General features: G+C 43.4%; 1 protein-coding gene across 1 annotated transcript in view; it reads left to right on the forward strand.

The window, feature by feature from the left end:
- Positions 1-1,749: 1,749 nt before the first annotated feature.
- HIBADH (3-hydroxyisobutyrate dehydrogenase) overlaps positions 1,750-12,313 on the forward strand; it is an 82,470-nt gene continuing 71,906 nt past the window's right edge. The window contains exons 1-2 of the mRNA XM_065831384.2: positions 1,750-1,907; positions 9,777-9,937. Coding sequence (XP_065687456.1) covers positions 1,826-1,907; positions 9,777-9,937 — 243 coding nt within the window. The 5' untranslated portion in view covers positions 1,750-1,825. The remainder of the gene's footprint in view (positions 1,908-9,776; positions 9,938-12,313) is intronic.

Here is a 12,313-nt window from a genome sequence, read left to right on the forward strand (position 1 = left end):
AAATATAGCATGGTACTGAAGAAGAGCCAAGCTCATACCGAGCCTATTATTTCTGTGCTAACATATAACTGAGTGAATAGTTGACTTAAAGAGACCTGAAATCTACTACAGATTACATTTTCCCAGAAGTCTGTGATACTACCTGACAGGTACAAAAAAAACTCTGATCTCTCAGAAGTAACCTAATCATTGAGGGAGCACTCAGCATTTCTCCACAACAAATTCAGGCAAGTTTTGCTGCCAGGAAATTAACTATTTTCTTCACAAGAGAGAAAGGTAGCAGTTGCAGGCCTGGCACTGAAGCCTTGTTCTGAGGAGGCAGTGGACCTGCTGGAAAGCAGCACTGCAGAGAAGGACTTGGGAGTTCTGGTCAACAACAGGTTGACCACGAGTCAACAATGTGCCCTTGTGGCCAAGAAGGCCAATGGTATCCTGGGGTACATTAAGAAGAGTGCGACCAGCAGGTTGAGAGAGGTTCTGGTGAGGCCCTGGTGAGGCTGCATCTGGAGTACTGTGTCCAGTTCTGGGTTCTCCAGTTTAAGAAGGACAAGGAATTACTGGAGGGAGCCCAGCAGCAGGCTAAGGTCTGGAGCATCTTTCTTATGAAGAGAGACTGAGAGACCCAGGTCTGTTCAGCCTGGGGAAGGCTGAGAGGGGATCTCATCAATGTTTATAAATATCTCAAGGGTGGATGTCAAAAAGATAGGGCCAGACTCCTTTCAGTGGTGTTCCACAATAGGATGAGGGGCACAGACTGAAGCATAGGAGGTTCCATCTGAATACGAGGAAAAACTTCATTACTTTGAGGGTGGCAGAACACTTGAACAGACTGCCCAAAGAGGTTGTGGAGTCTCCTTCTCTGGTCATGTTCAAGACCCACCTGGACTAATTCCAGTGAAGTCTACTCTAGGTGAACCTGCTTTAGCAGGTGATCTCCAGAGGTCCCCTCCAACCCAAACCATTCTGTGATTCACCTGTCTCCAGCCTGCCCTCCCTTAGAGTCTGGCCTGCTCCCTCACACTCCTGCAGGGCCTGAAACTCCCCCTGACGGACAGCGAGGCCAGAGTCCTGTCAAGTGCTGTGCTGTGGCTGAGCAGCACAGCTCTTAATAGCTCGTTCAAACACAAATCTAATTGATGTCGATGAGCCTCAACAGGCCTTCGGGAACCGTGCTCTAACCAGGATGAAGCCGGCCAGGAGCTCCAGCGCCCATTTTCCATCTGACAGCACAGGCGCGGCCTCCTCCCTCAGCCCGAGGCCGCCGTGTGCGCAGCGCTGCGGGGACCTGGGGCCTCGCAGGGGCGCGGCCGGCGGGACGCCGGGCGGGGCCGCGCGTCCCCCAGCGTCTCGCACCACAAACCGACTCCGCCAAAAACCGAGCCCTGCCTTCCGTCCCTCCCCGCAGACAAGCGGCCCTCCCGACGGCTAGCAGGAAACGGAGGCCGCACCAGTCAGGCACAGGCAAGAAGGAGGGCTGGAAAGAAACGCCTCTCACGGGAGAGCCACAGGCAGCGGGATACAGCTACCCACCGCCCCGTCCCCAGCTCCGCTGCCCCAATAAGGAGCCCCATCGCCCGCCCGGCCCCCGCCCCGCCCCGCTCCGCGCTCCGAGAGAGGGGAGCGGGGCCAGCCCTATCCGTTACGGGGCGGCAGGCGGGGCCGGCCGGCCGCGGACGAGACGAACGTGCACTCCCATTGGCTGGGTCCCGCCAAGAGGCGTCTGTGGTTGGCTGGCGCAGCTGCCGCTCCCAGCGCGCGGGCGGCCGTGGCGAGGTGCTGGGGCGGGTGGCGGCCGGCCGGAGGTCACTCGGCGCGGGGGCGCAGCATGGCCGCGGCTGTGGTGCTCGGGGGACCTGCGGGCTGGTGGCGCTGGCACAGGCGGGTGCGCGCCGCCCGCGCGGCGATGGGTAAGGAGCTGCCCCTCCCCTCGGCTCCAGCGGCTCCGCTCTGAGCGCCGGGCGGTCGTCGCCGCGTGGGGAAAGGCCGGGCCTTTCCAGGGGCTCCCCGGGAAGCGCTGCTGCCGCGCTGCCCTTGGCGGCCGCGGGCCCTCCGCGCCTGGCAGGTCCCGGAGCCGGCCCGCCGTGCGGCACCCGCGGTGAGGGCCCCCCAGGGAGCGCTTGGGGGGTGATCACCGGCACGGCGCGCTCCGCCGCTGCGGTGTCTGAGGCCGTGCGGGAGCTTCGGAGTGGCTGAGCTCAATAAATCTTTTCACTCATTTGCTTAAAACAGCGTGCCTGGAAACTGTCGGAGCCCACAAGCGTTTCCTGTGGCACCAGTGACGTGTTAGCAGTACCTGTCACCTAGGTTTGGGCAGTTCAACCCTCTCCATCATTGTATCCGATTGTTTTCCTTAAATCCAGTGGTGCTTCCTCCTGTTCCAGCTCCACAGGCACTGGCTCGCACATGTGGTTGATCCATGGGCAGTGGAAGGAGCAAACGCCTTTAAATGTCCTGTGGGTGCAGATGGATGAAGAATGTACCTGCAGAACTGGAGCCCAAACCTTTTCCCTTTTCTAATGTGGAAATCACTCTCCTGTTTCCAAGCATTTTGGCTGCTGAAGTAGATAACTGGAAATATATCTTCAGTAGTTTTTTCAGTCTTATTTCAATAGCTGTCTGTTGCTCATGTAGGTTACTTTATAGTTAGGCTACAAACAAATAGGTGTAGACTTTCCAAGTAGTGAAGTGGAAGAAATACATTATTTTAAATGGTATAAGCTTCTAAAATCTTGACACTCAACAGAGCATTTCAGGAATTATTTAATTACTTTAAAGTAACTCCTTAAAAATTGTAATTCCCCTTTTAACCTCATTGAAACAGATCAAAGTGTTTGACACAATTTTGAAACTAGCTTTCAGTGTTGGTTTTGCTCGACTCTGTCTTCTGCTAATGCATGATTTGTTTTTCATAGCTGCAGCTCTGGTGTTGTGCTACGTAATAGCTCAGGTGCAGCAGGTGTATTGGTCATATGGTAGTAAAGTTAAATGCTGGAGACCTGTTTGAGTATTATGGTACCTTTTGTGACACCATGATTGAAAGCAGTAGATTTCAATGTATTTTGAACTTTTGGTGCTTGGTAGCTGTCAGATATTTCTGCAAGAGCTTTGAAATCTGCTGTCTATGGTCAATGTTCCAATGGTCACGTTTAATGTAGAGAAGATGGAAGGAATCTCGTTTCTTGGTGTAAAATGCAACCCAAAACACTACACTGGCCCTTAAAGTTGAAAAATATAATTTGTCTTTGCCTGAAGACCTGAGTGACCTAGGAGAAGTAGTGACTCTCCCAAGAAACTTCCATAGCACAGAATCTCACCCACAGCATTTAATCTCTCACTTAGTCAGTAGTGACTGTGCTGAAAGTCCTCTTGACTCTGAGGAGTGTTTATGGGATGAAGGTCTCAGCATTAAGCCTTCTTAACCGCTAAGCTCTACTGCTTAGTTATATGTCGAGCTTTCCTCATCTCAAGTGTGTTTATTCAGTTTGCCATCCTTTTCTTTAGTTGTGAGTCATCTTAAAGTTGTCGTTTGAGTAGTGATTTCATCAACTGTGCATTTGAGTAAAACGCCATCCCAGTGTAGGAACTCAGCCAGCTTGAGGGCTGTCCATCACCACTGCTTGGTTAACAAGAGGCTGTCTGAGTCATTTATTGAATGCTGTTTAGTTACTTGGTCAGTTGCTCTTTACAGCTGGCACAGACCATGATGGATTATTTCCTCTGTATGTTTATACCAGAGGCTGTTAAATCATCTGGGAGGAAAATAGCTGAGGACAGATTTTGCAGGAGCATCTTGGATATGTATGTTCATGTATGGATGGAGTTGGATGGAGACCAGGTAGTCCTGTGATCTGCTGCTGGCAGTCACTGGCAAAAGTCATGGAGAGGGTATATATGACCTTACCTAATAATACTTCTTGATGAATGTGGAGAAATCCTTCCTGGGGATTGCTAGGGAGGATGAAGTGAGGGTTAATGAGGTATTGTGGCGAGAAAGGAAGATTTTCTGGTGAATGAAGATTCATCAGCTGAGGGAGCTATTAATCAAAGAAGACACTACGCTGCTAGATAACGAAAATGTCCTTACAAATAGTTTTGGTTGAGTAGTAGAGACCCATTCAGTTAATTATTAAATAGTACTTTTGTTGATGCAGGAACTGTTGAATGATTCCATGCTCTGGTGCAGAGAAGCATTAATTACTAAGCAAGGATTATGACAGAAAGACCTGCTGCTCTGAAGGCCAGTACATTAGTTAATTAAGGGATCAAGTGTACAGTTGATATTTTTTTTAGATGACAAGTACATACTACATGGTTTTGTCTTAATGTATTAGCAAACAGTTAAAGAGATATAGCTACAGATAAGAAAAATGAGGTAAGAAGACTCTGACTGTTACAAGATAGCATGTCTGCTTTTCATCAGCAGACCTTTACAGAGGCAAGGAAAAGCAAGTAGGTCATTTTCAATGTAAAGCTGGCCAAATTTAGAGTCTTGTAATCTTCTTAAATTATGATTTTGGCAGAGTGCAGTTCTCAAAATCATTGCATAACCTTTAAAAGCCTGTGACCCTGGGGCAATTTAAATTCCACTAGCAAAAGCTTCCAGGAGCAGAAAGACCTGATTCTGCCTGTGTACAGCTGACCTCTCTAACATCTGTATTTCTCCATCTAGTTCCCTCCAGGATCTAGTTCAGTAGAGGTTTTATGAGTTTCCATAGAGAAGGCTGCACAAAACACAGAATCTCTCTCTGATCCTTTCCTTGAAAGCAGAAAGGAGAAAACAGATGATGACTTCCATTGTACCAGAACTTAAGATGCTAAATCAATGGCAGAATCCTTCATTTAGTCGCTCAAATTGATTTGTCATCTTGTTTCCCTCTCCTTGTCAAGTTACTTCATACGTAATTGTACTTTCTCATAAAGCCCTGAGCCAAACCAGCAACTTCAGTAGCTGAGCTTCCTCTGGGCATCTTCCCCTGCTCCTGTTAAATCTCATCTACTGGGCTGGAAAAGAGCTCAAGATTAATTGATCCAGAGAGATCAACAATATTAAAATGACTTGCAGCCACTCTGGTTAGGAAATTCACATGGGACAGGAATATGTGAGCTGTTATCCCCTGTGCCAGATTTATTGGTTTCATTTGACTGTGGAGCTAGGAATTCCATTCCAGGAGCTAGACATTTTGGTGGACATGCTTCAAAATAGATTTTATAAAAACAGAAAGCAAGTCATACAGGTGAGATTACAATTTGAGAGTTACTGGTTTCTCAGTGCTGTTTTTGGCCAGTTAGACTGTGCTTTTCTTCAGAGTACAAGCATGTTAGACCTTCTCCAGCTCTGCTGTCTGTGGTCCTGCCCAGCCATTAGCTCTTTTTTGTTTGAATACAAAGAGATGTCCTCTGCACTGTCTATTGTAGTGCCTGTGCAGTCTTTGCAGTATTTGCAGTGAATTCAAGGCACCACTGGACCTGAAATGCTTTCTTGAAACTGTAAGAGTCATTACTTCGGGAGATGGTTTAAGATGAAATGTAAACGTATGAAATGAGCTAAACTTTTAAGTGTCATCATTCGGGTTAAAAAGAAAATTGCATTCAGTATCCTTACATAGAAGCTCGAAAAGACAAGTTTTAGGCCATTGACAGGACAGGTATTCTAAGGACAGGTTTGCAATCTGTACATTTCTGAATTTACTCTCTTAATGGATATATTTTGTTCAAGAAAATGCATTCAGATATTCATAAACTTTCCCTGATTTTTTAATTAAATTATTTTTGAGGTAATATTCTCATGAAATTGTAGATTAGATCAAGTGCTTCTATTTTAAGCTGACTTTTTAAAGAAAAACCTTTTGATCTGTATTGTCTGTAAGTGCCCAATATAGCAAGAGGGTCATAAATTGATCCTTCTCACCAATGGAGTCTTCATAGGCACAGGGTTCTGTAAGCACACGTTCCCTCAAAAGGATAATGAAGGATCTCTTGGGAAAAAAACAAATCCTTTGGAGTCAGCATAGCTGTAGCTGGTTTTGCTTGATCTGTAGATTAACCCATGTTGCTGGTTCTGTTCCCAGTGAAGGAGCATTAGTTTCAGATAGTAGCGGTGATTATTTTAAAAGTAGCTTCTATTGCTCCTACTTCTGATGTTCTGCCCTCTGTCAGAAATTGAATGTGGACTGGGCATTTTTCCAGCCATGTGATCGCAGCAGGTTACTGTAGGTTTTATGGCTGAAGTAAAATGGACTCAGTACCACAGGGACAGTTTCTGCAGATGCTTATAGCATCGATGGGATTAGTTAAGCATACTTCTATATGGGTTAGCAGAATATCTATCCTTAAATGTCTGAATTATACAGTTATTTCCAAAATGAGCCTATGCCATTTATCAAAAAGTAAATAGTGCCTAGATATTCAAGCTGGACATCTCTTTCCATGATAGCACTGGTGGAGTTTCATGTAATATGAAGATGTGCAAAAATTGTGTATTCTTAAACATCCTCCATTTGGCAAACCCCCAGTCTTAAGCAGTCATTAAAAACTATGCCATAATTCTAAAACAATTGATTCACATTCAATTGAAATCAGCTCTGTTAGGTATGTCTGTGAGCTAGTTTCATCAGTCCTTTAAAGTCAGTTTCCTATATTTGAGTACCCACGGATCTAGACATTTTTCAGAGCTGTTAATCAAATTGTATAATTTTAAAGTGGCTAATTTAACACCGGGCTGTGAGAAGTTAAACTAAGAAGTCAGAAACTGAGTGCGGAATTGGACTATAACAGGTCCCAGTTGCTGTGGACTTGAATAAGTTCTAGTTAGCACAGGACAGAAAATGGTCCCTGATTAATGAACTAAGACAAGAAGAAGTCATCAGAGACAGACAAAAGGAGAAATAATGGAATACATGACACAAAACTAGTAATACCTATCAGCGTGTTGCCTCGTATTCCAGCCTAACTGTTACTATGCCTTCTGGGGATGTTGCAAAATGAAAACTTCTAAGGAAGGCCTTATAATAGAAGGATGAGTTGGTATCATGGATGTTTACATAGTGAAGAGCTTCCCTGGAGAAGTAATAGAAATTCTTGTTGTCATTGAATAGAAATAGAAATGCTAACTGTCATTGCAGTCCAATTACCAAATGATGTCTTAATAGTAAGATGTGATGGTAGCCATGAAAAGTCATCAAAGCAAAGCAGTCATATGTGACATGGTGGAGAAAAGTAAGGTGGGATGCTGAGAAGGACTGACAGAAGTCACATGGGCAAAATGTCCTCCTCAGTTCCCAATATTTCCATGAAGATCAAGGCAAGATTATGTGTATTGAGGCAGGTGGCCAGGCTCTGAAGTAGCTGAGATCTCAGATATGATAAAGGAGGAATCAGTGAAGTTTAAGCAGTTCATGGATGGGTCTTCTAGGCTGCAGGTGTGAGTGACAGGTATCACTGCTGGTGTCAGCACTGATATAGAAAAAACGTATCAAGAAAGTTTGACTGCATCTGTTGTATATTGTGCTGCACAGAGTGGAATCACTTATTTCTTTGATTTGTTGGGTGTGCTCTGGGTAATGTAGGACAGTATCTAAAAAAATCTGTTGCTGCAAGGATGCACTACTGACTCATGCTTGACTTGTCTACAGGAATCCACAGGCCCTTTTCTGCAGAGTTGCAACCTGTCTAGCCAGTCCTCAGCCTGCAACAGCATGTCGTGCTCCAAGTACAGGACATTGTGTTTGTCTTTGCTGAACTTCTGGAGGCCGATTTTTCCAGTCTTTCTGAATGGTAGCCATGCCCTGCAGTTTTTCAGCCATTCCCCACAGTTTGGTGTCACACATGATCTTGCTGAAGGTGTTCATGTCCCATTATTATAGTCATTGATGGAATTTTTAAGCAGCAGAAGCCCCAGTATTGACCTCTGGGGAACATCCCACAAAAGTGACTGTTGCTGGTCTTTGAACCATAGATCACTGTTCTCTAAGCCCAACATTCCAGACAATATTCCTTCCATCAGGCAGTCTTGCAGTCCAGTCCAGTGTGTACTTTCCCTATTTGGCTACCAGGATACTAGAGGAGGTTGTTTTGAATGTTTTACTGAAGACAAGGTAAATAAGATCCACTGGTATTAAGGGACAGAGAGATCCTGCAAACCGGGACTTGAACCTCCACAGGAAGCTGGAAGCTTCAGGCTAGCAAAAGGAGCAATTTTAGCTTAGGGTAAGTGAGATACTGGGGAGAACTGACTCATAGAAACTCCAAGAAGAAAAAAAACCCAAGATGATTGCTATGGCTGATGATGGTGTTTTAGGCTTTTTTTTAACTTGCTTCCTAGATTTGACACCTAGCACATCTTTAAAAAGTGCTGTACTCTTCTCCTAACTTAACTCAGTTTGCGCTAAGTGTTTTCCCAGTGCAGTCTTATTTTAAATTGTGCTACTTCACTAGCTATGTAATTGCTGCAGGCATCTGTGGAAACTGTCACAGACCAAAGTTCTCTCAACAAACCTGATTTATTAGATGTGGCACTTCCAAAATAGTGCTGCAAATGAAAGAGCATGACCATTGCTGGCTAAGAAGGAGCTTAAAGTCAGAAAGACTTTAAAGTGATTAATCAAGTGTTATTGGCTTAGAGAGGATTCTTTGCTAAGCATTGAGACCTCAGAGTCTAGATCCAGCTTAGGCACATTTTCTGTACGTGCACTTCAGAGTTACAGTAGTTCCATAGTCAGTTAGCCTTGGTTCTTGGCTGCTTAGTTGTCACATGCCTTAGTGTTTATTCTGCATAACTTTTTCCTTTGCTGTAAAGGAGACATCATTTTATGTAATCGGCAAAGAAATCTCGGCAGTGCCAAATTGTGCTGCCTTTGAATTAGGCGTGTTTAGAGTGATGAGACAGTGATTGCAGTAGATGGATGCCTGCAATGCTACTTACTGTCCAGCATTTGATACGCCTGCAATGCATATCCAGCATTTGATACTCACTAACAACTTGTAAAAAGTAACTGACTGAAACGGTAGTATTTTCTGTAGATTGTAGATTATGCTTTATAGTTCTGTATTGGTAGTACAGCAAATAGAATACAGTGGTTATTCCTATAAAGACTTCATTGGTTTGTATTTATGCTCTAGTTTGTTCTAGTTTTCAGTATTTGCTTTTAAACCATAGTGCAAGTGATTACATGTCTCAAAGAATTGGCAGTGATTTATTATTGAGACTTTTATGTTTAGGTTAGTGTTTTACATCTGGGTGCAGGATCAGAAGCGTCCAGTAGTTATCTGTGAGGGGCAGTCTCAGTCCATTTCTAGAGAACAGGTACTAGATCCTGGGACTGCAACCAAAGTTGCAAATAAGGAGTCTGTAAAATATATATAAAATTTGATATTGCATTTCCAGTTTAATATCTAGGTACATAACAAAACAGAGACAAGACTGCATATTTTAAGTCTGTGTTTGAGCTCCCCTCAGACTGAAATTCAGAACTTAACTTTCAGGGATGTTACTCAAGTTTGATTATTACTATACTTTTTGAAACACTCACTTTTTCGTATTTAAAACAATTTTCTTTGCTATGTAAAAAATTGTTCAGCGGTAGTATTTGTGGCCAAATGTGAAATATAGTCTACAGTTTAAATTAGTTGGAATAGAAATCACTTTTCTGCCCTTTTAAATTATTTGGATTGTCTGAATCGGTGCAAGCCAGTTACATGCTAGCTTTTGTTACATCATTGTTATGCATGACTCTAAAATATAAATATAAATATATTGATATTTATTGTTTTAAAATCAGTGTGTTCTAGGGCAATGGCTTCCAAAACCCCAGTTGGATTCATTGGGCTGGGTAACATGGGAAATCCAATGGCTAAAAACCTGGTAAAACATGGATATCCAGTTATTGCATATGATGTGTTCCCAGAAGCATGCAAAGAATTTCAAGACTTGGGTGCTCAGGTACAGTAATAAACTTTCTTTATTCCAACAATAATTGTATGTATTTAATGTTTTTTGCATGTGATATTTTAAAAATAATCTGATTTTTTTCTTGCTTAAGATCACAGTTGGAACTGAAACAGATTAATAAACACAATCTGAATCTGGGAGGTTTCACTTAGAGCAAAGTAATGATTCTAGTATTCAAGAAGAGACTGGACAACATCCTCAGACAGATGTTGTGAACTGTGGAGTTGTCATGTGCAGGGACAAGAGTTGGACTCAATGATGCTTGTGGGTCCCTTCCAACTCAGGGCATTCTATGATTCTATGATTCTACTCTAAGTAATTTTCATGCCATTAGCCAGAATTGCTAGCTTGTTGGACTTCGCTAGCTGTTGTGGGATGTGTTTGTTTGTGGGTTTTGTTGTGGGATTGTTTGTTTGTTTCAGGGTTTTTTGCTGTGGGTTTGTTTGTTTGTTTCGGGTGTTGGGGGGGGGTGTTTGTTTTTTTTTTTCCCTTTTCTCTTTTTGTGAGAGTAGGTTGATGGGCTGTTCTTTCACCCCCTCCTTTCTCCTGCTTCCTCCTCCCCCAGGTCTAGATGGCCAGTGGGTGCTTTTCATCTGGTTCCTACTTTGACCTTTTCAGGTTAGGTGACCCTAGTTAAAAATTCCTGCTGGCATAGCTATAAGGGTAATAGGGACATATGAGCTTTCCTGCTGCTTCAAGGTGCAGTCCTCAGGGGCAGGGGAAAAATCTAATTATTTAAGTGCTTACTCTCTTGGAGGTGAGGAAGGTTGTGGTGAGAGAAGAGGAAGGAATGAAAAGGAAAAAGAAGGGAAGGAAATTGGTCACATTAAGGAGGTTTACCTTCCTGCCATATACTCTGTGAAATCTTGGCCCCATTCCAGTCACTGCTGTTGCTTTTGTCAGTGTGTTAATACACCCAGAAACCCATTCAGTCTCTCAGAGGGTTAGGACGATCTTTTCTAAGTGTCTGAAATGTATTTGAATGTTGTTGACATACTTCAAAGCTACAGTAGTTCAGGTCGTTGTGTTGGATGGGTAGGTGCATAAAACACTGAAACGAAATAATATATTCAAATAATCTGATGTGACAGTGTAGAGGAAAGGAGGAAATTTTGCAGCAGTGGCAAGGAAATCGTAGGTAGAAGAATTGTATGACTTGAAAGTCTAAACTGTTGGAGCTAATTGCAGTTGTCTTAAATAACAAGGTAATGTCAAGATTCCCAAAAGATAAATTGATAAAGTGTACCTGTTGATAATTAATTACAGTTCCCTCCTGAATAAGTACCGAATCTTGGCCTTAAGAGGGAAAGTAAGCTTTTCAGCTTGTTTTCCTAGGTGCTGTTTTTATTTTGTTAAAGCAACTGAGACCCTCAGGCATGAACCAGACCTGCCTTGGTAAGAGGCTGGGCAAATGGAAAAGAAGTTCGTTTTGAACAATTGGTTGCATTTTTAATTTATGTTCTGCAGTGGGATCTCTTTGCTGTGGCTGCCCATTTGGATAGCTTATTACCACAGTAATGGAATCCTTGGCATCCGCTGCAGGGCTTAACGTGATATTAAAGGTGAACTGTAATGCTTTTAAAAATAAAGCCCAAACTATGTTTTAAGATTGTAAATCACTAAGAGAATACATGGGTAGGCTTAAATACAAATAAAACACACTTAAATAAAATATGTGAACATAACTTCCTCTTCTTGATCTATAGGTGTAAATCCTACCCCAACATTTTTTTTGGGACTTGGAAACTTGTGGGTCCAGGAGGCCTTATAGAAACTACTGTAGAAAGAACATTGGGCTCCAAGGGCTACTTTCTCCTTGGTCTGTCTGGTAGGGTAAAACCATCAGGAGTGTTACAGAGGTGAAAAGATGCCCCTCGAGAGACAGTAAATGTTGTCAAATGTCCATTGTTTAAAGTCAGTGCTAATACTAAGGTATGTGGAGGATGAGAGATATTTGATAAGTCTGCGTATTCTGTGACTCCACTTTCTTTAGCCTGTGAAGTAAAGAGCTGGGAGGTATTAATAGTGTATGTCAGGAGGCAGCCACCTGCCTGCTGGTGGTGAACAGTAAAGGGAAGGCTGGCTGAGCAGGAGCATATGGAACATTTGCGGTGAAACTTGGACAAAGTTGCAGTTGTACAAACAAGGGAGAATACTGAACAGTGCTGTGAGCAAGTAGGCTTCCTCTGCGTTCTTCCCCTTCCTCATAGTTATCCCTTTCTTTCTCACACAGCGGAGTGCATATGTCACACAGTTACTTTGCTTCACTTCACATATCTTTGAATCATCTCAAATATGCAAGTTTGAGAGTGTTACTGAAGTAATCTGATGCATAAAGCAGCGTAAAAATGGATTTTTCTTCAGTGT

Source organism: Patagioenas fasciata, chromosome 2 (genome assembly GCF_037038585.1).
Source record: "Patagioenas fasciata isolate bPatFas1 chromosome 2, bPatFas1.hap1, whole genome shotgun sequence".
NCBI lineage: Eukaryota > Metazoa > Chordata > Aves > Columbiformes > Columbidae > Patagioenas > Patagioenas fasciata.